Raw genomic sequence first — 27,085 nt, 5'->3', positions numbered from 1 at the left:
ATGAATTTATTTAACATATTGTATTTTTGTTCAATAATATCTACTTTAAAATTTTTAAGGCACAGAAGTAGATATCCACTTAAGGGAGAATGGGGCAATATCAAAACAGAGATCCTTTGGGGTAAAGCAAGGGGACAATGTGGGCTATCTCCAGAGGGAGAGACAGCCTCAAGGTTTCAGTATTGGCATGTCTCTCCTGAAATTCCCGATCTCTTCATCTTATAAGCAGGACAGGTAGGTCTATAGTTTCAGAGAGTTTGGGTTTTCCTTAGGGTTTAATTCAATTAGGTCCCACAGACTGCATGAGCTCTCTTTGCCTTCTAGCACACTTCCACTGTTGGCTACTTCACAAAAATCCTAGGACTAGGGGAAAGAAAATAGTTGAATTGAAACATTATTTTTTGAGGAGGGAGAGCTCTTCAGATTTGTGTCCATCTTACTAGTCCATATTATTGTCAAACACTTTCCCATGTATACAGACTGCCTCTAGCTATGATTGACACATTTGCACCCATATCAGGCATTTGTTTCCAGGCATGAAAGCCACAAGAGCTCTCTGCTCACCCATGAAGGGCTTGTCCTTTCTGAAGTTCAGCTTATCAAAGCTTCCCTGCATACAAAATGATTAAACAGCTTTCATCACAAGGTGGAAACATGAGTTCTTATTATGAAACAGACTATTAAGAGATGTATGATTAAAAATCTACTTACCAGGACTTCCCCCATCTTCTTCTTGTTGGTTTCTGGGTCCCACAGGAGGCACCGATGGAAAGAGAGAATTTGTCAACCAGCTACTTGCTTCAAATGAACCCCCAAACTTGTTGTTCTTCTTTAAACTACTGAAACGTAGATAATATTTAACCTAGGAGGAACAATAAAACACAATATCCATAAAGCAAAAAATATATAAATATACTGACAAGCATCAAAGTAGATTCTGAACATCAAGACGTGAGAGAAAACTTGCCGTAAGGCACATCATCTGTTCAGATACCATCAAAATTTAAGCCTACTACCCTTAAATCTGTCCTCTTTTTTCCAAGTGTCAATAACTTTTAGATATATATTGTAGGTTTGCAGTAAGCACATACAGTAGCAAACTGTACATCATTGTGAATTTATCTTTCCTTAGACAGAAAGCTGGCATGCATACTGAGAATACATATTCCAAAAGGCATTATTATTACTCTTCCCATTTGTCAGTCAATGTCAGTCAAGTGTTCTAAGAGGAAAATCTCTTCCTCTTCTAGAAGTGACTGCAACATAAGAATCTTACAGGAAGACAGAGAAGGGATATAAGATGTAAATGATTACCATTACATAATTTATTGTTTAATGAAAAGATAATAATAATTCTGGATAGCTGAGTATACTTTAAGGTATATCATATTAGGCCTAAGTAGTTTTCTGAGACAACATATGGACCAAGAATTGGCAGGTCAGAAGGTCAGGCCAGAAAAAATCAGTAATGTAAGCAGGGGCAGGTAAGAATCTTGTTACATGCTCAGAGAGAGCTCCTGTTCCTGAAGGAGCACAACATCTAGATATTAAGTATAAATTCAGTGATGAGATATGTTTATGTGGGGATGAAGTATACATAGGCAGGAGAGACAATGTAGTATCACAGCACAATTATAAAAATAAGAGTAAGGCAAGTGAGGGAACTGGGTGAGGGAGACTATACAGAACCAAGAAGAGATGAGGTTTGTAATTGCACCAAAAACATTTTTACCAGGTTTTATATACACTGTTGAGCCTTTATCTGCATCAGCCAACACTGAGTCAGTCACTTGAGGAAAGTTAACACATAGGAAGTCAGTGTGGAAGTGACAGGACAGAAAGAAAGGATATCTACAACTTCCTACACCAAAGAGATGATCTTCCTTACCCTTTTGTTTCACTGACAATCATATATATCCTAAGTGCAGAATTCTGGCTTCACACACATCTATATTGTATACTTGGTTATCAGAGTATTCCTCAGTGTTTACAGATGTCCTAATTCTGATTCAACCTGGCTAGTGAAGATGTGCATACTTTATCACATCAGGTGTTAGGAAATGGGAATTTACTTCAGCATCGTGGAATTAGAGACAGCTACCATATCAGATACAGGACAAAGATATATCCTTATTTTTTTTTTAATTTAACAATAAAATTTTATTTAACACATTTTATTGTATCAAATTTTATTTAACATATTCTCTTGACTTTTTTCTTAACTTAATTTTTATTGAGTTATATACTTAATTGCCAGTGTTTTCTATGACGCCAGTTTATGAATAAGGTCTGGTAGGTGGTGATTATGAGTCTTTCCACATCACAAAACACTGGCTCAATAAATGCACAAACACCATTCAAGCATCTGCCATGTATGATTTTGCACAAGTTATAGTCTCCTCATTATTTAATGGAATGATACCTCCATTTCATTAAATCTCTGGAAATAAACTGTACAATTATGAGGTTTCTACATAAAGCTTTCTCACCTTAAGTGGGAGAGGATCATTGGTACTTTGGAAGACATGATCAAATACAATAGCAGCCAGAACATTTTTAGAGTTATTAGTTTGCTCAACATAATCTTCAAAAGCTCTTTCTGAAGAAAAGCCTATAACTAAAAAAAGAAAAATTTAGTTCATGAGTTGTCCATATAAAGGAAAAATGTATGATAGCCCTTCCTCCTATCTGTGAGATGAATGAAAGGCCATCAAATGTCATAAATTTCAAAACTCTGTTACTCAAATATTAACATAACAAACTAATGGATATTTGGGAGTTTTAAAATTATCACAAGTTTAAAATAATAATAAAATACATACTGAGGAAAGCAAAGGGATAAAGAATGCTCTAAAGAGCATTTTGAAATTTCTGTCTTGAAGGAAATTAGAAAAAAATTGATCAAATGCAATCTATTCAAAGTACTATATACCATGATATATGAATAAAAGATTCCCTTAATATGTGAGGTAATAATATTTTAGTATTTGAATTGATCAATGAATGACTTTGGCCTAAACATTTAACCTAATTGATATTAGAAAAGGCTATGGTGCTATTTGTATCCCTCAAAGTCAAAATACACAGTCATTTAATATATCTGTATAGGCATTTGTGTATGCTAAAGATCTTACTAGGAGTAAACAGGATACCAAAGAATTCCAACAGCCCAAGCATGAAAATAAATGTCTATGAAGTTTCATTACTAAAACTTAAAAGACTTGACTGTCACAATTTTTCCAATGGTACCATCATCCTCATTACAAGTACTATCTCATGCTTTCAAAGTTCCTACTCCCAAAGTACACTCTGCCACACTTGTCACCTGGACTGCAAGGTATGTCATCATTTCTGTATCTCACAAAGACTATCATAAAGTCAATTCCTTTAGCTACTTTTCTCCATTCATTTTTTTTTACAAACAATTCTATAAACATAACAAAACTCAACTCCAAAGAATTATCTTCCATATTAGTGGTTTTTCTGTTTAGGAAACATGAGATCTTGGTGAGTATTTCATCCTTTAAAACATCTGCATTTAAGTGACTGTGTTGGCTGGATACTTGCTTTACATTTGCATAAAAATGAGTCATTCCTATAAGTGTCATAAAACAAAGGAATAGCCTTGCTTAAGGAAGAAGTATGAAGTCAAATTATGGAGGTGACCCTGATTCTGGTGACCCTTGGATAATGTTTAGCCTGGGAGATGCCATGAATTCACAATAATTTATCTTAAAGGCATGTACTTGAGGCAGCCACTAGAAGGATCCAGCCTACTGGTATATTTTTTGTGCCCAAACTTCAAAGCTGACCTCTAGTTAGCAATGTAAACCATTCCCCAAGGTTGATGGCATTCCATCATTAGATGAATTAAACACATCCCAGCTTCAGATGTGACTCCATAGGACCAGTTCATACTCTGATGCCATTATTCTTCCCTTTTAAAAATCATTCACCAACTTCCACAAGTCTCAGGGCACTTACCAGGACGTGGATTTCTCTGGACTTGCTATTAATACTGGTAATTTATGGCCAGGGGGAGTATCCAATATTCTAGCACAAGTCTGAGTACACTACTGTGTCTCAAAAGGGCTGGGGATGATATCAAGGATAACCCAATTTGTTTTGAAAAAAAAAAAGTATTGTTTTTCTAGTCCAAAATGCCAACAGGTATGTTATTTTGTGATACAAACATGATATCAAAGAAACCTGTGATTGTTCCTTAGGGACTACTGCTGATGAGAAGTTATGATATGAAACTGAAGATTTATCAGTGTAAGAAGAGGGTTAATAGTAAGCATTTATTCTTGGCTCGATGGGGGCAAAACGATTTTTAAAATTTAACCCTCAAGTTTATAATATCATACTACAATGTTTTCCTTCGAAGGTGAATGCCCAATTAAAAAGATTACAAATATGTTTTTGCTAAAACAATTTAATAATGCTTTTTCAGAAAACTTTAATTTCTGACCTTTCAAATTAGTGTTTAAATCTCTTTTCACATTTTCAACAATATTCTGTACCACAATACTTTTGGAAGGCACGTAAACCAATTCCCAAGGATAAGAAATAGTGACAGGAGATCTGATGAATGAAGGCAAATCATTGATGGGATGAGCATTGTAACTGAAAGGTCCAATCTTCTTTATGATAATAAACTTGCGTATTGCCAAAAGTATAATACCAAATGAAATTGTCAGAATTATTTCCACAACTAAAGCCACAAGTTTCCGCCTCTATAAGAGTGAAAAAACAAGATTATGTTGATTTTCCTCAGAGATCATTAGGTACGCAAATGGCTAATTTTGGGGGGTGGAGGGTGGGTAACTGGGGATTAAACTCAGGGGCACTCAACTACTAACCCACATCTCCTGCCCTATTTTGTATTTTATTTAGAAAAAGGGTTTCACTAAGTTGCTTAGTGCCTCACCATTGCTGAGGCTAACTTTGAACTCGCCATCCTCCTGTCTCAACCTCTGGAGCTACTGAGATTCCAGGCATGCACCACCATACCCAGTGGCTAATTTTTTTTATATTAACAAGATACTGCATAAAAAATAGATAGACAATAAGCACAGCTTTACTCTATGATAGTAGCAGTTTTGTGGATTGCCTTTTTTCCCCCTTTCTATAATCTGCTATTATTTCACTCTGTGGAGATTCTGTCTGGATCACATAGCCCCAGTCCTGGATCTAAGAAAAGTAAAACAATATAAACTGAAATTCAGTGATTAGGTTGTCAGAATTTCACCCAGTGGCCTCTGTACTGTATATAAATAGTGTATACAACAATAATATAAACAATGCAACTTACCTTCAAAGTAAAATTCTTCCAGAGAAGAATCATAAGTTTTTTGTACCCAAACAAATTCATTCTTCTAAAAGGAGTGGAAGTCCAACTCTATGGAGGGAGCAAAGTTGTTTTTTTTTTTTTTTGAAGAAAAGAAAATTAAGATTAATGACATGTAGATTTTCAAAGAGTAAGTTAAATTTAAATCACTTAATTTTCTAATCAAGTTTTAAAGATGACAATAAGAAAGAATAAGCATTTGAACTATTTGAGAAGTAGTTTATCCCTAATTTTTAACTTATTCAATATCTATGGAGATTCTAATATGTAAAAAATGTCAAATACAAAACAAAGATCAATGAGTTATTGAGGCAAGTTTCTAGGTTTGGAAATGACTGCCACAGACTAAATGTTTATGTCCCCCACAAATTCACGTTAAATCCTAACAGTCAATTTGACGGTATTTAAAAATAGGGACTTTGGGATGTGATTTGAATGGAATTAGTGTCCCAGAGAGATCCCTCATCCTTTACACTATAAGAAGACATAAATAAAAGACCACCTGTGAACCAGGAAAGGGACCTCCCAATACACTGAATCTGCCAGCATATGAACCTGTGATGTCCCAGCCTCCAAAACTGTGAGCAATAAATTTCTATTTATAAGCCATGCATGCAGTCTTTAGCATTTTTTTAGAGCAGCAAAAATGAAGTTAGTTCTTATTAATTTATGGACTAATTTATGGATTAATTTTTGTATTTTAATAAACATTTGTTCTGCAAATTTGTGCCCTATTAGAAAAGGTGTATAATAGGTAACAAAACAAATAAAACCCATCCCTCATGGTGTGGATGGCACAGCAGGTTATGTTTAATACTAGGAATCTGAAATCAGACTGTTTAAATAAAAATCCCAGCTCTAACAATACCAAATAACCTGAACACCAGATTGAATTCTTGGGACTATGAGAAAGAGCGTTCAAATTCAGGACCAGATATGTGAGACATGAGATTAGGATTTCACCTTATAATTAAAGATGAACCTGAGGGAGACTGGCCTTTGCAGGGATTGCAATCTAGCCTCAAACAATCACAATCTTTAGACTGCAATTGCCCTCAGCTGCCTGGCATAAAACAATTTTCTCTGGAGAAAATAACATGATGCTAGAGTCAATTACACCTGCAAATACTCTTTCTGAATATAACACATACATAAAAACAGAAAATCTCTATTGCTACTTTCTTAAACTAGATGATAAAGACTCAAATCAACATCTAAAATGTCTGCCCATAAAAGCTAAAATCAAGAAAACATGTATGGCTACTCAAAGCTATCTACAGATTCAATGCAGTCACTATCAAAAGACCAATGGTATTATTCAAAGAACTGGAAAAAAATCCTAAAATTCATATGGTCTCTCTCTCTCTCTCTCTCTCTCTCTCTCTCTCTCTCACACACACACACACACACACACACACACACCTTTTAATAGCCAAAGCCATCTTTAGCAAAAAGAATAAATCAGAAGGCATTATACTACTTGACCTCAAAATATAACACAAAGTATCCAAAAGTACAGACACACAGACTACAGCCCAGAAGTAAATCCACACATTTACAGCCAAGTGATTTTAGACAAAGGTGCTAAGAACATGCATTGGAGAAAGGACAGTCTTTTCAATAAGTAGTGCTAAGAAAATTGGATATCCACATGCAGAAGCATGAAACTAAACCCTATATTTCTCATCAGTTATAAAGATAAACTCAAAATGCATTTAAAACGTAAATGTAGACCTGAAACTATGAAACTACTAGAAGATAAAGAAAATGCTTAAGGATACTGAAAAAGGCAAACGCTGTTTTTTTTTTTTTTTTGACAAGACCCCAAACAAAAATAAATAGAATTACACCAATCTAACAAGCTTCTACACAGCTAAGGAAACAATTGACAGAGTGAAGAAAGGACCACAACATGGGCAAAAACACTTTCAAAGGGGTTAATATCCAAAGTAGATAAGAAAAAAGAAACGCAACAGAAAGAAAACAAATAATCAGATTTTTAAATAATTTGAATAGACATTTCTTAAAAGAAGACATATAAATGGCTAACAAGTCTATCAAAAAATACTCAATATCATCAGAGAAATTCAAATTAAGACCAAAGTGATATATCCCTTCATACCTATTAGAATTGCTTTTGTCAAAAAAGACAGATACAGTCATTATCAAAAAAACAGTACAAAAGTTCCTCAAAAATTAAAACTAGAACTATCATGTTCCAGCAATCTCACAACTAGTTTTATATTCAACAGAAATGAAATCATTACATCAAAGAGATCTGCAAATCCCACATTCATGGCAGTATTTCAGTATCCAATATAGGTAATCAATATAAGCACTCATCAACTAATGAATGGATTAAAAATGTGTATATTATTCAGCTATAAAGAAAAATGAAATTCTGTCATTTATTAATATGTATGGAATTGGAGGTCATTATGTTAAGTGAATAAGCCAAGCAAATACCACACAATCTCACTTATACATGAAATCTAAGGAAGTGCAATTGTAGATTAGCAGGGACTGGGTGGGGTAAGGGTGTTGTGGGGGTCAGAAGGATATTGGTCAAAGAATATAAAATTTCAATTACATAGGAGAAATACATTCAAGAGACCTATTATATGACATGGTGATTATAGCTAATAACAATGCACTATATTCTCAAAAGTTATTTAAAGTTTAAATGTTCTCACCACAAAAAGTATGTGATTTTGCATTTATTATGCTTAATTTAGCCCACTTTACGATTATACATATTTCAAAACACGTTGTACGTGCTAATCATTTTGTTAACTAAAAAAGAAATTTTAAAAATTAAATTTTTGAAAAACGAAAAAAAAAGCCACAGATTGAAAGAAAGTATTTTTAACACAGATATCTAACAAGAGATTTATATCCAGAGTATATAAATCACTGCTACAAGCCAGTATTAATTTTTAATGGGGGAAAAAAACCTGAACAGGAAAAATAGTTTAACATCATAAGCTCTCAGTGAAATACAAATGAAAACTAAAACAAGGTATCTTGACACACACATGACAATGGCTAAATCAGTGACGTCAAAAAATGTTGTCAATCCTTTGGAGAGCACGTAGAGCAAAAAAGACTCATCAATCACTAGTGAGTGTGCAAAGAATGCTTTAGCAATTTCTTAAAGAAGTGAAATAGCTAACCAGTGGTTTTCAACTAGTGGGGCAGCTTTGCCTCACATCCGAGGGACATTTAACAATGTCTGGTATCAACTAAGTAGAGGATGTGAAGTTGTACAGAATGGATCCTGCAACAAAGAATTCCATGCGACAAAATACAACAGTGCCAAAGTTGAGAAGCCCTGCTTATCCTATAATAAAATTAATTACACCCCTTGGTATTCATCTAACTCTAACAGGAACAAAAATATATATGGGGGAGGGGGTAGGGTAGTAAAAGCCTTATACAAGAATGTCCTGGTAGGATTAATTCCTAAAAGTCAGAAATTTGAATCATCCCCAATACATTGTGAACTAGTCAAAATAAAATTCCTGAGTCCATCAGTCTGATTAATTGGGGTTGTTCAGGGCGTGTGTGTTGGTTGGGTTTCTAGTGCTTTGTGTGTACATTTGTGTTTCTGGTGGGGAGGAGAGCACATACTCATGAATTCCTTAAAGTTGAGACTCTGGGCTCCTCACATTCCTGCACTCCCAGTGCACACGCCCTTCCGCCCGCACTTTGCCCATAGCTTCAATCTCCTGCCTCAGGCCCTGGGGAGATGGGTGTGAGCGTTATCTCCATCCACTGCAGAGGAGACTGGGAGGCAGGGTGAGACTCCTACAGCCGGCAAAAGGACCATAACCAATTTCCACCGAGCATCCAAACCTTCGCTTTCCCTAACCTAAGTCCAAAAGGAATGCGCACCGTCTCTCACGAGTGGGTCTCCACAAGTGGGGGCAGAAGGCCCGACGCCTCTCACACCCCGAGAGTGAGAGTCTGTCCGCGTACAGGGCGTGCCTTCCGGCTCCCACAGCGTGTGCTTCCGGGAGCAGCGGTAGAGCAGAGCAACTCCACTCAATCAAGTAGGAGCAGGAAAGGTCCCGAGGGCCCACACTCCCACTGCTCAGGGCTCACAACCCGCCTCCGCAGACGAGGGACGCTCGCCCTCCCCAACTGCCAGCCACTGCGCAGCCGCCCGCGGGCAGGGGCGTTGCCTCGGCATCGCGCGCCAATCAAAGATGCGGACGCAAATAGGGGGCGCACCAATCAAAAGCGCTGACGTGCGTAGCGCGTGTGGCGGCCGGGGTGTCCCCAGTGCGCACACTCTCAAGGCTGCGCCTACTCCACAGTCCCCGTTTGCCCACTGGCTTTCACTATGCTGCTCTAGCCCTCTAGAAGCAAAGGACATTGTTTCCTAGTCCCTTTACTGAGCCTGCGCTTTACCCAAACGTCCACTCTATGTTGCTTCAGCCCTTGTCCACTCAACATGTGGGACTCCCTACCCAAGTTTTTAATTATCCTGACTTCTTCCCCAAGTACATTAGTGCCCCCTTTTCTTGGCATACTCCATCCACCTCCCCAGTAGCTCAGCTGCAAAAATCATAGGTTCGTGATTCTGTTAAAAGGCAAATTCTCTCTGGCAATGTGCTGGGTATGAATTTATTGCCTCTCAACCCCAAATGGGAGCAGGACTATTGAACTGACAAGAGTTGTCAGGAGAGGGCGCTAGAGGAACGCTGTAGAACAAGGAGCTTCTCTGCTCCCAGGACGTTCCTTGGCATTTTGCCCCCCACGCCATGGGTGCGGATTCTTACTGAGTAATGCAGGTGCCTCGGTTGTTTGCTTTTGAGTGGAAGCCTGTTAATAACCCGGTAATGGTTCCTTTCCCCTTTTTAAAGACAAGAGAAATAGAACAGAGAATAACTATAGAATATCACTTTATTACTTACAATAACCAACTGAGTATATAAAAATCTTGATAAGACACCCCAAAGTAGAGCAGCTTCTTAGGACTCTTCGTTTTGCATTTCAACTATGCCTATCCTTTCTGTATGCTCATCTAACCGTGAATCCTGTAAGGGAAATTACATTTCTCATGAAGCCTATGGGGAATCAATTGGCCCTAAAAAGAATGAGAAGAGATCCCTGTTTTCTTTCAATTTCCTTCTTCTTTCCGTCTTAATTATAGGTGGGCCGAGAATAGGAAAGAGAACACTTTTTAAATCATGTTTTTTTTTTCCCTTTCTTTCTGTTCTTTAACTCCAAACGTTCTTGGTGCAAAGATTATCTTGCAAATGTAGAATTTTTTTTTCTTTTTCTTTATTGAGGATTGAATTTAGGGGCACTCAACCACTGAGCCATATCCCCAGCCCTTTATGAATTTTATTTTAGAAACAGGGTTTCACTGAGTTACCTAGTGCCTTGCAGTGGCTGAGGCTGGCTTTTAACTTGCGGTCCTCCCAGCTACAAATTTAGAATCTTGATTTGAGTTTTAGAAATAATAATCCAACTTGCATCTTAATCTTTGAAACAGTATAAATATGTGTATTTAAACCCCTCTTATCCATAACCAGCTGCTAAAATATTATGTTCTTGCTCTCCAGACTGTCTCATAAGACAGTACCATTATTTTCCATGTTTCTATTCAAATATTCAGAATACTCAGGAATAGGAGTCTTTGTCCTCACCCTGATAAATTCTGCTCTTTCATATTTCTAGGACGGAAAACAGGATAGTTCGCCTAATGGCTATAAATCTGTGCATGTGAGATATATAGGCCACTCATCTAAATGTGCAAAGAAGCGGGCAAACTTTCACTTTTGGGGAACTCTTTATTGCATAAATATATTTACACCAAGATATACACACAGAGAAATGCTCCTTTATGTATCTAGGAGGTGACCGGTGGCAACTGAATCTCATTGTGCTTGCGTTTCAGAGCCACCTGCTGGTTTATCTACATTAGCAAAGGTCAGGAAGACTTGTTCCAGTGTTATCTGACTGACTGAATAGTCTTCTAAGTCGAATTGCTCTTTGGCTTTCTCCAAAATGCCAAACACCTTCAACAACAATGATAAAAATGTGTAGTTACCATTGCAATCTCCCCTCCAGTACTCAACCCAGATGAGCCTCCCATCTCTTCCACAACTTAACAAAAGTTTATGATAAAGGCTAGAACCACAGAAGTGGGAGATGATAAATAGAAAAAAAATAGGTAATTGAGAAGTTGAGAGGAGGCAGTTCTCTGTCTCCATTCTCTTGTTGGGTTAACAATAGGATTTTGGGGGCCGAAATCAGTCATTAAACTCAAGGAGTATTTGAAAAGTAGCCTTAAGGCTCTGATGACAGAATCCCAAATACTTGACAGAATCCCCAATACTACCCGTCATTAGTGCTCTCTTAGCCTATAACGTTAGAAGGGCATGGGTGCTCCCATCACCTTTCCCCAGCTATTTTCCTTGCTGGGAATATAGAAGTTAAGGACCCCTTGAGTCTCCTGCTTCAAGGCACTACCTAAGAAAGGAAAACAGAACAAGAGAATAATTTTACAGATTAAAAAACTGCTAACTATTGCTACATTTACTTAATGTTATATACAGTTGAGATGAATAGACAGGATTTATACAAAAGGGAGTATGATCCAATAACCCACTCTTTTTGCTATGCATGACATGATGCATCATTACATTATTTATTTGAGATCTCTCTTTTTATAGTGTAGAGGTGCTCACAGCTATAAATTTCCTTTAGTACTGCTTTCGCTGTATTCCACAGATGCTGGTATGTTGTGTTTCCGTTTTTATTTGATTCTAGGAATCTTTTAATATCTCCCCAGATTTCTTCAGTGACCCACTGTTCATTCAAAAATGTATTATCCAATTTCCATGTGTTTGTGTAATTTCTGTAGTTTCTCTTGCTGTTGATTTCTAGTTCCATTCCATTAAGATATGATAAAATCCAAGAAATTATTTAAAAATTTGAAGCATTTTTCTAAGACTCACTTTACGACATAAAATATTTATCTGTTTTGGAAAAAGTTCCATGAGCTGGTGAAAAAACTATGTATACTTCCACAGATGTTTGCGATATTCTGTAGATATCTACTAAGTATATTTGATCTATATTGTAATTGAACTCTGATGTTTCTTTATTAGTTTTTTTTGTCTGAATAATCTGTTGCTGAGAATAGGCTACTGAATTCAACCTCTTATATTGTATTAGGGTCTGTTTCCCTCTATGCCCAGTAGTGTTTGTTTTATAAAATTGGGCGCTCCAACATTCAGTGAGTATATATTTCTAATCATAATATCTTTTTGAAGGGATTGTTCTCTTCATCAATATATAATGAATACCTTCTTTGTCTCTCCTAACCAATGCTTTTATTTTTGGTCTTTATACTTCTCTGAGAAGTACAAACAATTTCTCCAGCATCAGCCTGTTATGTAGATTCCAGATCAGTTATGTTTAGGCTGCCTTTCTGCACTGTGCTAATTTCTGTGCTAGTCATGCTTACTAGGTGTCTCAATTTCTCCACTACCCCTTCCCTTTGCTGTGCTGCTGTGCACTTGGTAATGAGGCTTTCTTTCTCAATCTTTGTTCTATTATCCAGAGTATCTGGGTTTCTCCAAGTCTTTGTCTGTCCACTATTGAACTAAAGCATTTTTTCCAGAAACCCACCTTGTTGAATACTGCTCTCTAGTATTTTGCTTCCAACTTGTGGAGAAAGAGGTGATTTTTTTTTCTAATCCACCATACTGAAACCTTGACCCTTGACATTTTTTTTTTGGCACATCATAGTCACAATGACCACTGATTACCTTCCCACACAAACTGTTCTACCATCTATTTTTTAAAAAATATTTTTAATTGTAGATAGACATAATGATTTTATTTTATTTATTTTTGTATGTGGTGCTGAGGATCAAACCCAGTACCTCACATGTGCTACGCAAGTAAACTCTCTACCTCTGAGCCACAACCCCAGTCCCCATCTATTTTTTTAATCTATTTTATAATCTCCATTTCTACTGTATAATCAGTCATGGCATTTTTCCTTGCATAGAAGATAAAATTCCTACTCCTTAACCTAATTCATAACAGACATTTCTGTTACATTTTATTCAGCCTGACAAAGCTAAGATGAAAACCCACAATGACTGAAATCCTTGACACATATCTTTCATTGTACCATATAGGCAAAAAGTGCTTAGTGAATTTGTTACTCAGAAGGAAAAGGATTCTTGAGAAGAGAGAAACACTTGGTAGATCTTTTTGCATTTTTAAACTATGTTCTGACTAAGACAAGAAAGGGCTAGAATTACATTTTTTTTAGTACAAGACTAAATACCTTAAGATTTTCATGGTACATATTAAGCCTTAATCCCCAGGGACTTTATGGAGGTAATTAAGTTTATATGAAGTCATAGGGTGAAGCTCCTACTCCACTATGACTGGTATCATTTTAAGAAAGGAAGATACACCAGAAGTGTATGTGGATAGAAAAGAGTCCTATAAGTAAGAGAGGCTTCAGTAGTAACTAGACCTTCTGACATCTTATTAGTAGGCTGCCAACCTCCAGAACTGTAAGAAGACAAATGTTGTTTAGGCCACTCAGTCTGTGACATTTTGTTGTTGAAGTTGTGGCAGACTAATACAAATGATGTTCAAAGAATAAAAATTATTCTCAAACTTCCGGGCTGGGGTTATGGTTCAGCAGTAGAGTGCTTGCCTTGCACGTGCAAGGCCCTGGGTTCGATCCTCAGCACCACATAAAAATGAATAAATAAATTAAAAAGTTATTAAAAAAGGAAAAGTAAAATGTTAAAAATTATGCTCAATCTTTATAACTTTAAAATTTATGACATGAGATAATAAGTCATATGACAAGAGATTGGTGAACTTCTGTTTTGTTTCCTGCAAACTTCTTAGCATAATCAGGTACAAAAGACTTATAGGGACATAAATCTCCAAAAGAACTCATTGAAGGGAGGTTGAAAGTAGCAATAACTTATAGCAAAAAGTTGTTAGAAACACAAAATATATGTATGGCAAGAACAATAAATATGAATTTACCACTTCACTAACAAAGTTATTAGCACAACCTGACTTACCTGGGAAAGTACTGGCAATAAATATTTTAAAATCCTCTATTATATTTTGGTCTGTACCAGTCTTGAACTTGACAAACATGGTATAAACATCTCCAAACTTGTTCTTGAGGTGTTGAGGGCTGCCCAGGCACCTGAACTTTCCCTGCACCATAATGGCCAGCCTGGTACAGAGAGCCTCACATTCCTCCATACTAGAAAAACAAGACACCAGAACAATGTAAGGCTAAAAACATCTCCAGTGGAGGATATTCTGTGATTCAAACATTCCTATATTGTGATTCTCTTTTAAATGGGAAGTTTAATTTGCCTATCATCAGGATCACAAGAAATGAAGATATTTTCAAATTCAAAATAGCAGAGGACCAAATCCTCAAATGGAATACCTGAATTTTCCCATCTTCTCCTCACTAGAACCAAATAAGGATTCCAGATATTCCATTCATTAGGATTCCATTCATAAGGAGCTCACATACTTGGAAAGTTTACTGTCCAGTATTCTTGTCCCCAAATAATTCTCCATTTTAGTTACTACAACTCTTCATAGTCTTCAACCAGACTTCCCACTGAGCCACACCTGTGAGAGGTCAAGATGATAACTTTGCCACTCTCACGTGTCTTTGTCACTATATTCCAGAGCAGGCGCCGGGCTACTGGGTCCATGCCAGTGGATGGCTCATCCAGGAACACGACAAAGGGTCTTCCCATTATAGCAACAGCAGTGCTCAGCCTACGTTTGTTTCCTCCACTTCATGGTCAAGGAAGGAGACAAAAAGTGGGAGAATCACATTAAGGCATACAAATCAGTAATTTAATATACATCTGTTATTTATAAGAAACAATTTGCTAAGGTTTCCCAAAACTGAGTTGTAGGAAACAGCAGAGTCAAAAAAAAAAATGCCAGTTATATATGACTCTGTCAAGTCATGAGATACAAATCCAGATATATAAATCAACTCATTTCATTTGAAATATAGAAAGATGACTTTGTTTACCTAATTCATTTCAATGATATTTACTAGTGAAATTCATTATTCTAGGAATTCCTCAGGATTACACGGTGGCCAGGCCAAAACAAAGAATCTCATATCTGTGCTTATTTGGGAGACAAAAAACCATAGCAAAATAGGGAAAGAGTGCTGTCTTTTATAATCAATGGCTACGATTCAAATAAAAGGTTTTTGAATTTCATCTCCACAGCTTTGTTGCTAGCATCTAAGCCATGGAAAATTATTATTTCACAGTCATTCCTTGTTTGTAAGTATAGCTCAGGTTAATGGGAATATTCATTTCAAACACAGGGAAGCTCTAAAAACTAAGCTGCATAGTATCTCACCTCAAAGTTTGAGTACGCTTATTAGCATGGGGTTGCAGATTTAGCAATTTCAAAATGTCGTTCACATAAGAGTTAATATCGTTCTCAGGGATCCCCCACAACCTGGCATACATTATCATTGTTTCCTGAACAGTCATGTGATCCAGCAAGGCATCAAACTGTGGACAATAACCAATTTTTGACCTTACCTAAAATAAGAGAACACCATTGGACATAAATCAATTATCTCATTGAGCATGGAAGAATCATGGATGACATAAAAGATTTAAAGTTCCCTAGGCCATTCCTCTAAGAGGATTTGATGCCTCACAGAGTTCTTGCAAGGAATCTCTTGTCATTCAGTGGTTACAGATTCACCGTAGTTAGAAGCTACTGTCACGTGTTAGGATTGTAAGTGTACATAAACGTATGCATTCAGGGTAAGTTTTCATAAAACAAAGTTTTCTTCCTATCATAGACCATAGATCAAATCCAAAATAAATTTAAAATAATTAAAAATTAAAGCAGTATACCATGCACATATTTATCTGAAGAGGAATGTAAAAGAAAAAGGTTAGTCTAACAATGACTCAACCTGTAAAAGAAAGAAGTCTGATTACCCTAAGCAGCAAAAGAGATGTAAAATTAATAGTAATAAGTCTGGAAGTAATAATTAGATGAACATTTTTAATTCATGGTGTCTTATTTTCTATAATATGTCTTCATGAGTTCAATCTCAAAGGATGCCAGGATATGGAAATCAAAGATTGTTATAGAAGGACTGCAATACATAGGTTAGGTTTGTTCAAATTCTACTCTTGTTGGTAATGATAGATGGATGGCTTATCAACAGGGTCCTAAATCTCTCTTTTGTGTGTAATGTGGCTTTGTGAGAATTACCTAAAAGAGTTGAGCAGAGTTGGGATCCTAACTCTTATTTCAGTCACATAGCAATCATAAAGAAAGTCTTAATACAGTACAGAGAATGATGAATATGTTTAGAATTTCTTCATACATTTGGAAATTTGAAACGAATTTCTAAGAGTAAACCCTTAATTCATGGGTTAAGGGAACTCAATACAACTTAAAATATTTTAAGCAATATGGGATATAGTGAAGAGGCCACTTTCAAACAAGGAAGAGTAATAAATGAGTTAAATAAATGATTAAGAAGTCAACTCATAAAGCTATTAAAAAGAAAACAGATTCATTTTCTTGAATGTTAGATTCAGTTTTTCAGGACAAACCTTTTAAGTAAATAATTGAAAAATCCTATAAAAGCATATTTTGATATCTCTTTAACTCATTGAAAACTCATAACTATGATGCAACTAAATTTGAAATAAAAATAATAAAAAATTCTACAAGAATGTGTTTGAAAACTTGAAACTGAACTCCAAATGATATCATGGTCTAATAAAAACTCACAATGAAAGAAGACTGAAAATTGAATGAGTTAATCAATAAATTCATAAAGCTAAAAAAACCCAGCACTTCTTTTCAGTTCATTTATAACTAGGTTTATAAGATCAAATTCCTTGACAAAAACAACAAAACAGCTTTAATAAAATACCTTAAAATATTTTTAATTTTTTAGTGCATTATAGTTACACAAAATAGTGGGGTTCATTTTGACATATTCATGAATGCATGTAAAATGTTTGATCCATTTCAGTCCCCAATGCTTCACCTTTCCCTATCCTCTCCCCTCCCCATGATTACCTTCCTTTACCTCCACTGGTCTTTAACATATTTCAAAACATAGAAGTGCTGACAAGATAAGTAATTAACAGGTCAAACATTTTTTTAAAGAAAAATATGAAGAACATTCATTAATAATCCTAATGTCAAAGTTGTGTGTGCCCTGAAGACATTTGAAGATCTAGAGAAGTATAAATTTTGGTTTTGACTTAGAAAGAAAATCTAAGAATCTTTCCAAAATAAAGGCATCTATTGGGAGAGTCTTCCCATGATAATCAGGGATTTCAAGAGATAAGGATACAAAGGATGAATCTGTGTTGTATAAGTTTACAATATATGTGAAGGTTCTGCCAAAGACTACTGACAAAGACTAAAATAAAAGGAAAGTTAACTCATTGTACCTCTCAGGATAAGAGGGTTTAACCCAGGCACTGAGCCAACCCTTTAGATATAATTTGCAGTAACTTTCACCACATTACCTAATGTGTGACAGAAAATCCTGAACTATAAATTTAAAATACTCTAAAATTCTGAAAATGTTCATTTCCCTAGCAGAGAAAAACCCAATCTTCTCCCCCCTTCATGGAAAACCCTCTTGTTTATTTGATTAAACAAAAATAAAATAAACTGCATAGGAATAATTTTAAAGTCTAAAGAGACACCAACTTTGTTTTAAGGCTGTAGTAGCTGTTACAGCATCTCTTTGCTACCTTCCCCAGCCTTCTCTGTGGACCACAGTGACACATTCAGAAGGCTGTTAGCTAATTCAGGAGTTTTTGAACACTTTTTCATAAGTTCTTCATCTGGTCATTGCCTGTCATGCCTGTGGCCTGCAATATTAACATTTAAGATTTAAAAGTAAAAGCCAAAAAGGGGAGGGGGGAAATAAAAACAAAGAAAACCCCACTTTTTCCTACTAAAGGTTTTGGGGGAAATCTTGTTTTCCCCACCCATCCACTAAAATAATGGGGTTGGCATTTCCAAGACCAAGACCACTTAAAAAGTGGCAAAAGGTATTTGGCACCCCAACAGTCTGCTTTCTGAAGCCAGAGAAGTTATTGTAATGGTGCATATTTCTCCTATCAGTTTGCCTGGAACAAAAATAAAAATTAGAGGTTTAATGTAGTCAGTATGACTAACACCATGCATAAGACCCGTGTTAGAATCCCCCAATCCGGCATTTACTTTTCCTTTAAAACAACAATAACAACAAAACAAACAAACAAACAAACTCACTCCACCAAGTCAGATTCTATTAAAAAAAAAAATAAAGCATTTTACTGACCAGGCATGAGAGCTAATGGACAGTATTAAACAAGATTCATAATAAAAGAATACTAACAACCTTCCCACACAACTGACTATACCTATCATGCTAGTTAAAAACATCCCTTTACCCACCCACCCCCATCTGCATTGACTTTAGGGGAAAAGGGGCGGGGAATGATTCTTACCACCCTAAACACAAGGAAACCCCATAAATGTGAAAAAATCTTCCTCTGAACACAACTACATAGACTGCTAGAAAAATAAAGAACTATTACAGAGTTGGTTATTTAAAGAAAGTAAACACTTTGCTACACATGCCAACATTCAGCCAGTGTGCTCTAAGATAGCCTTAAGAAAAAAAAATACTACCTAAGCTCAAAAGTTAATACAATCATTAAAAGGAAAACTTTTAGAACCATTGCTGGTTAAAAGATGATGGAAAACATCTCAGTAGGCTGGCCTTAAAATTATGGAACACTTCATGAATTTGTGTGTCATCCTTGCACAGGGGCCATGCTATCTTCTCTGTATCATTCCAAATTTAGTATTTGTGCTACCGAAGCAAGCACTCAGACTCTCTTCTTTTTGAAAGGTCTCAAATTACTCTCAAATATAATGTTTTACAGGCAGTGTAACATAGATTCAAAGAATAATTCAGGGGTTGGGGATATAGCTCAGTTGGTAAAGTGCTTGCCTTACATGCACAAGGCCCTGGGTTCAATCCCCAACAGAAAGAAAGAAAGAAAGAAAGAGAGAGAGAGAGAGAGAGAGAGAGAGAGAGAGAGAGAGAGAGGGGAAGAAGAAGAAGAAGGAGGAGGAGGAGGAGGAGGAGGGAGGAAGAAAGAGTTAAAAAAAAAAGAATAATTCAGTGCACAAGTTAACAAGTAACCAAAAATGACAAATACCAGAAATGACAGGCAACAGAAACAATTCTTTGATAACCTTAGATATTGCAATTAGCATTCTCCCATGAGAAAACTACTATGTTTACTCCTTTTAGTAAATAAGAAACTAATTTTAATGTCTCCCAATTTATACTGAAAAATTCTAAACACAAAATAAAACCTGAAAGTACAATGAATGCACTTAAAACCCTTAACAAGATCTGTTGCTAAAAACAATGAAAAATTTGACAATATCTCTAAGCAACAGAAAGCATATACACTTAGCTGAATAAAATAAAAGAACATCTAAAAATGAGAAATACTATATCTGAAAAGACTGCATAAACTAAATGACTGAATTTAACAAGATTAGATATAGCTGAAGAAAGCATTATGAATTGGAAAAATCAGAAGAAATTATCTTGAAGGCAGTATAAAGAGATAAAATATGGAAAATCTGAAAGCAAAGATATGGAGAATATTATAAAGGTAGCTGACAGATAACTGGATTCATAAAAGGAAAGAAGAAAGAGAATGAAGCAGAAGAAATACTTTAAAAACAAAGAAGGAGGGCTGGGGATATGGCTTAAGCGGTAGCACGCTCGCCTGGCATGCGTGAGGCCCAGGTTCGATCCTTAGCACCACATATCAACAAAGATGTTGTGTCTGCCAATAACTAAAAAATAAATATTGAAAATTCATTTTCTCTCTCTCTCTCTCTCTCGCTTTTAAAAAAAAACCAAAGAAGGAAATGTAGGATAAAAGAATGTCAACAAATCTTAAAACAATAAATATAAAATCTGCTCCTCCAATACACCATAGTGTGAGTGCTGCAAAGCAAAGACAAAGAGAAAATACCAAAAGCCCCTCTCCCCCCAAAATATCTCTACTTTCAAAGGACCAAGTGACAGATAACTTTATCAGAAGTCAAAGGAATCAAGAGGGAAAAAAGAGAGGAATAATATTTTCAATATGCTGAAAGATAGTAACTGCTCTTTTAGTCACCTTTTACTTTGCTGTGACCAAAATACCTGATTAGAGCAGTTCAGAGGAGGGAGAATTTATCTGGATCTCATGGTTTCAGAGGTCTCAGTCCATACACAGCCAATACATTGCTCTGGAACTGGGTGAAGCAACACATCATGGGGAGAAAGGCCCAGGGAGGAACGTTGCTCAACTCATGGTGGGGGTGGTGGGTGGAGAAGAGGAAGAGAAAGAGAAAGAGGAAGAGGAGGACTATGATGAGAAAAAAGAGGAAGAGGCTTAGGCAGAACAACCCATCTAGGGCACACCTCCAGTGACCCATTTTCCTCCAACCATACCCCCAACTGTCTATGGTTGCCACCCAGCAGTTCACTCAAACTCGGATGAATTAAATAGGTTAGAGTTTTCATAATCCAATAATTTGCCTGTGAATACTCCTACATTATTAACTGGAGCTTTGGGGGGATACCTCATATCCAAACCACAACAATCACCAACCTAGATTGTAGACTCTGAAAAACATACATTTTTGGAATAAACAAAAAATAACTTGAAAATTAAACAATATACTTCCATGGGTCAAAAAGAGAGTTTTAAGAATAAGTTCTGTAATATTTTTAAAATGATGAAAATACAACTATGAAAATTTGTGGGATGTAGGTAAAGCAATGCAGAGACAAATTTATAGCATTACATGATTTTACTGGAAAAGAAGTACACTGATGGAGCAAATGTAATGTAGTGCAGCCAGTGTGAGTTTTGGGTCAGGTAAGTTGTGATTCTCTGTATTCACTTTTCAGCATCCACACAGTTTTGGTGGTAATGGTTGGCCCTATAATCTTATTTCTCTTATGATCTAAAAAGGTTTTTTCAGTTTGTTGAGATTTTTACTTGTTAAGATCAGAGCAGCAATTTCCAAATTTCTTAAATACTGGACCAGAAACTACAAGTCAAATTTATTTTTTATAGATCAAGCACATTATCTGGAATATGTTAGAAGAACTGTTGAGAGAACTTGTCTATTCTTGACTTAGATTCTCAGGGTAAAGTGATTTTTCCTACCTGAATATCTTTCCCTAAGAATATATTTCTCTTTCCAAAATGCACTGGCTGAGTCCCCAGAATCAATATCAATGCCTATAATGATTGCCATCTGTGATCTCCCTCCACTTGTCTGTTACCTTCACTCCCAAGTTGACATGCTTCTCACAGACACTAATTGAATCTTACCTTTAGGATATTTTTGGTGATGCTAAAACCTTTAATGAACACATCTCCAGAAGTAGCAATATGTTCTCCAGTCAAAATTTGGAAGGTAGAAGTTTTTCCAGCCCCATTTAATCCAAGCAATCCAAAACACTCCTCCTCTTGGATGGCAACAGAGATGTTTCTCACAGCCAGAATGGGTGGACATTGAAAATATATCTTAAAAATAAAGAAAACACAATACATATTTACACACACACATACACATACACATGTGAATGTTTGTATTTGTGTGTATAGATATGTATTATACATCTAGGTGTATATATGTATACTTGTCAAATATAGTCAATACCTTGGGCCACCATGGACCCACTAACTCAGAGAGTTTCAGAGGATCTACTAGGAGAACACCCATAGACCTGTAGATCCCACAGAACCACATGGATGAAGCCAGCATTGCTGACCACTGAATGATGTTACCTTGGTGAGTTCTTTAATAACCACTGTGGAATTCAGTGATTCAAGAGGCTGCTCCACGATTCTCTGTCTCTCATTTTGTACATCTTCATCGTCAGATTCCCCAGAAAATTCTTTGGATACTGTTTCCTATGACAAAAATCAGTAGTGGATATCTTTGAAGCACCTGGCCTAGACTAGTTGAATTTAGGGAGGCAAAGCAGGAGGATGATTTCTATTGAATATGGAAAATGACAAACCACAAAATAGTGTGGCCTGGGGAGAGGGAATGAAGGAGAAGGAAATACATTGATCCTTCCCCAATACATTCTTTCCCGGTGACAAAACAGGCCCCCAGCAGGAGATATCCCTCAAGTCTGGAATGACAGTCTGTGGAAAGAAGCCAAAGCACTGATCCTTCCCAAAACAAATCCTTTTCCAGATACTGACAGCTAACCCCAGTCTACCCCCCATCTCACCCAATAAAACAGATCCCAAATTCCTGAGTGCCCAAACTGACATGCTCATTAAGTCACCTCTCAGTGTAACCTATATAAGTGCAGACTCCCCCTTTGGCCAGTGGATCATTTTCCACCAGGAAAGTGGGTCTATCAGAGGTGTGATTCTGTCCCTGAATAAAGGCTTTTGCTAATCCGTGAAGTTTGTATCTGGCCTGGTCCTTTTGTGCTAGCTACTTCAGTGATGTAAATACAGAAAGTTTAAGCCATTTCCAAGAGACTTCCTACACATTGCTGCAGCTCTCATATATAAACTTACTCCCTATTTCCAAAGTTCAAAAACCAGGCTCCCAGTCATGAGTAAGCAGCATGTTCTCATCAAGGTAGAGACCACAAAAAAAAAAAAAAGTTAAATCACAACAGATGTCAGAAATTGTGGCCAAATGTCACTTATTAATAATAAAATATATTCTAGAAGGTCTGTGTGTGTGTGTGTGTGTGTGTGTGTGTGTGTGTGTGTGATATGTGTGTATGTGAGATATAGTCTTAACATAGGGGAAAGATTAACTATTTTCTTAGAGAAAAAGGGAAACCAGGAACAGCTTTATGCAGGAAATGTCTGAGTTAAATTGAAAAAAATAAAGTAGATAGGAATTTATCAGGAGACTTATAATGGGAAGAGAGAGGATGAGTTGGGCATTCCATATAGTGGAAAGGCAACTCTCAACTTGTGCCATAGGTTTTTTTTTTATTCCAGTCTTGTTTACTTTAAACTTTTTATTTCAAAAGAATTGTGATTATAGAATCTTTATAGCACTTTTCCAGTATACATTTTACCATTTTCCTAACACCTATATACATAAAACATTGGTACATTGATCAAAACTAATAAATCAATATTGGTTTAATTATCTAAACTACAGATATTACTCAAGCTTAGTGCAAAATAGCTTGAATACTTTTGAAGGATATGGAACAACAACCTCCAGAGAGAAAGGATGGGTCCTGGGTGGAGAAGGCAAACAATGGGCTCTGGGCTCTGGACTTTCATCCCAGTATCAATGGGTTCCAACTTTTTTCCTGATTTAGACTTTGAACCTGCACACCTAGTTTCCTGACTTCCAGCAGGCATGTTCCAGGACTCTAATGATTAAGTCACACTAAATATTCTGCTATGATTAACTCTAATCAAAGTCTATAAAAGAGAGACCCTTCCCTCTTGTAACCAGTTACCATTTTCTCCCCTAAAATGTGCCATTCCACTGCTGCTTAATAAAGAAAGCTTGCTGATCCATGGAGGGCTGCTCCTCTTTCAGTTCTTTTTGCTTACAACTTTGAATGTCAATTTTAGTCTAAGCTATTGAAAAATAACATATCCAGCCAAGTACATAAGTTATAAATCTACATCTTAATGAATTTTCACAAGGTATACAACTTACAATAATACCAGTGAAACCATCCTAGATAAATAAAAGAACGTTACCCCCCAAAGGAACTATGATTCTGATTTATAACACCATACATACTTTTTACATGTTAGTTTTACCTGTACTTGAATTTTATTTAAGTGAAATTTTATTGCATATAGGTTTGTGTCTAATTTCTTTTGTATAATATCATGTTTGTGGAATTATTCTATGCTGTTTACACGAGTTATAGGCTCTTCCTTCTCATGATTGTACTGTATTGTAAAAAATAGACATTTTTAATCCATTATAATATTGATAAACATGTGATTTTCTTCCTTTTCTATTATGGACAATAGTATATGAACATTGTTAGAATGTCTAGAACTACATGTCTTTTAGTGGGCAAATAGTATTTATTTCCATTGGGTATCCACCTAGAAGGAAATGCTGGGTCATAATGTTGCACATGTTAATATGCATATACAGGATGCTTTAGAAGACAATGCTAAGCAGTTTTCCAAAGGGGTATCAACTTACATTCCTAATTGTTCTGCATCTTCAACCCTTAGCATTTTTGAAGGGTATACCATAATGTCCTTCAGTGGCTTTGTACACCTTTACATATGTTTATCGGACATTTGGAATTTTTTTGGTCGTGTGTGAAGTCAGTGTACAAGTCTTTGAAATTGGATTGTCTGCCTTCTTCTCACTGATGTGTAATTAAAATTTTCTTTCCACTCTGTGTGACTTGTCTTTTTACTCACTTAACAGTGTCTTTGTGTGGCTCTGTGGTCAAATACCCCTGAGTTCAACGTGAAGCTATTTTCTATATTTTTTCTAAATCTTTACTGTCTTGCCTATTATGTTTAGTTCACCAAAAGAGTCATCCATCTACAACTGTATGGAAGGAGTTAGAGTTTATTTCTTTTCCACATACATGGTCAACAGAAGGAACACCATTTTTTTTAAAACATCCTTTCCCCATTGCGTTATATGTCAGCTTTGTCATGTCAGATGACCACATATTTGTGTATCTATTTATTTATATTCTATTCTAGTTATTCTCAGAATTAAGTTGCACCAGAAATACTTAGACGGCATGTTAAAACATGGAATGTTGATTTATACCACAAAAGCTTCTAATTCACTAGGTCTGGGATGAGACTTTGCATTCCTAACAAATTCCTAGCTGAAGAAGATAGCAATACTTAAAGAAAAGTGTGTGGTTCTTTTATTATTCATATTGTTTACTGATGCACTATTCTATTTGTCTGTCTTCATTACTCATTTATTTTAAAGATACTGGCTTTTTATTTAGCAATATTTATTCTGATACTTATCTATATATTTCTTTAAATTATTATAGTCTTGTGATCTCTTTTCAATTTTATGCATATCATTTCTTTTTCATGCCTTATTACACTGACTAAACCCTGTAGAAAACTGTTATAGAGAATTGGGAATGCTTGCATTATTCTGACCTAGAAGGAAGACTTTCAAGAATTACAATATTTGCTGCATATTTTCATAGCTGTATAGATACTTTTTATCAGACTGAGAAATTCTCTTCTATTTTTAGTTTCTCTTGAAATTTATAATTAACTGAATTTTATAAAATCATTTTACTAGCTAGTCATGGTGGTGCATGCCTGTAATCCCAGCAGCTTGAGAGGCTGGAGCAGGAGGATCATGAGTTCAAAGTCAGCCTCATCAATAAGTGAGGTGTTAAGCAACTCAGTGAGACCCTGTCTCTAAATAAAACACAAAACAGGAGGGGGTGTGGCTCAGTGGTCAAGTGCCCCTGAGTTCAATCCCCGGTACGCACGCCCTCCCCCAAAATCATTTTACTAAATTTTTCAAAATTCTATTTTTTTCTCATTGTCCATATTTTATGATGTGGTGATTGATTTTATAATGTTTCAATATTCTTACATTTTTGGAATATACTTTTCCAGATCATTAATTCAAACCACTAATATATTTGTTAAGAATTTTTGCATCTAATTGGTAAAACCACTCTGGAAAGCAGTATGGATATTCCTTAGAAAACTTTAAATGGAACCACTATTTGACCCAGTTATCCACTCATTGGTGTATACCCAAAGGACTAAAAATTAACATACTATAGTGACATAGCTGTATCAATGTTTACAGAAGCTCAATTTACAATAGCAAAACTATGGAACCAGCCTAGATGCCCATTAACAAATGAATGGAAAAAGAAATGTGGTATATTTAAACAAGTGAATATTACTCAGCCATAAAGAGAAATGAAATTATTGCATTGGCCAGTAAATGGATGGAACTGGAGAATATCATGCTATGTGAAATAAGCCAATCCCAAAAAACCAAAGGCTGAATATTCTCTCGGATATGTGGATACTAACTCACACTAAGAGGGCAGGGGTTAGGGAAGAATAGAAGTACTTTGAATTATACAAATGGGAATGAAGGGGAATGGGAATAGGAAAGATAGTAGAATGAACCATGCATTACTTTCCTATGTTCATATATGAATACATGACCAATGTAATTCTACCTCAGGTACAACCAGAAGAATGATAAGTTGTGCTCCATGAATGTATAATATGTCAAAATACATTTTACTGTCATGTATAACTAAAAAGAACAAAAAAATATTTTTTTTTGCCTCATAAGAAAATAGAACAGAAATACAAAGGTAAGAAAAAAAACAGTGAAATGGAAAAAAATATGCAACAAAGAAGTAAAAAATTACAAAGTGGGTGTTCAGGAGAGATTAATAAAATTGGTAAACAGTTTAGTAAGGCTAATCAAAAAATATGGCATATATACACAATAGAATATTACTTAGCAATTAAAGAGAATAAATGTCATGGCATTTGCGGGTAAATGGATAGAGTTAGAGAAGATAGTGCTAAGAGAAGTCAGCCAATCCCCAAAAAACAAATGCCAAATGTTTTCTCTGATATAAGGAGGATTCATAGTGGGGAA

General features: G+C 35.9%; 2 protein-coding genes and 1 non-coding gene across 3 annotated transcripts in view; all 3 read right to left on the bottom strand.

The window, feature by feature from the left end:
• Positions 1-9,414, bottom strand: part of LOC143385433 (phospholipid-transporting ATPase ABCA3-like) — a 121,416-nt gene extending 112,002 nt beyond the window's left edge. The window contains exons 1-5 of the mRNA XM_076840923.2: positions 9,245-9,414; positions 5,315-5,401; positions 4,472-4,736; positions 2,490-2,617; positions 712-862 (exon numbers count right to left, since the gene is read on the bottom strand). Coding sequence (XP_076697038.2) covers positions 712-862; positions 2,490-2,617; positions 4,472-4,736; positions 5,315-5,374 — 604 coding nt within the window. The 5' untranslated portion in view covers positions 5,375-5,401; positions 9,245-9,414. The remainder of the gene's footprint in view (positions 1-711; positions 863-2,489; positions 2,618-4,471; positions 4,737-5,314; positions 5,402-9,244) is intronic.
• Positions 9,415-10,032: 618 nt separating this feature from the next.
• Positions 10,033-27,085, bottom strand: part of LOC143385432 (phospholipid-transporting ATPase ABCA3-like) — a 129,058-nt gene continuing 112,005 nt past the window's right edge. The window contains exons 24-31 of the mRNA XM_076840922.2: positions 22,270-22,395; positions 21,811-22,005; positions 15,764-15,951; positions 15,005-15,175; positions 14,431-14,621; positions 11,760-11,833; positions 11,265-11,379; positions 10,033-10,208 (exon numbers count right to left, since the gene is read on the bottom strand). Of these exons, the coding sequence (XP_076697037.1) occupies positions 10,033-10,208; positions 11,265-11,379; positions 11,760-11,833; positions 14,431-14,621; positions 15,005-15,175; positions 15,764-15,951; positions 21,811-22,005; positions 22,270-22,395 (1,236 nt within the window). The remainder of the gene's footprint in view (positions 10,209-11,264; positions 11,380-11,759; positions 11,834-14,430; positions 14,622-15,004; positions 15,176-15,763; positions 15,952-21,810; positions 22,006-22,269; positions 22,396-27,085) is intronic.
• On the bottom strand, positions 19,176-19,281 carry LOC143385531 (U6 spliceosomal RNA). The gene has a single exon (XR_013089485.1). It is a non-coding gene; the product is annotated as a U6 spliceosomal RNA (small nuclear RNA).

Source organism: Callospermophilus lateralis, chromosome 19, assembly GCF_048772815.1.
Source record: "Callospermophilus lateralis isolate mCalLat2 chromosome 19, mCalLat2.hap1, whole genome shotgun sequence".
Lineage (NCBI taxonomy): Eukaryota > Metazoa > Chordata > Mammalia > Rodentia > Sciuridae > Callospermophilus > Callospermophilus lateralis.
The sequence above is the reverse complement of the archived record's forward strand: the minus strand, read 5'-3'. Positions and strand labels throughout refer to the sequence as shown.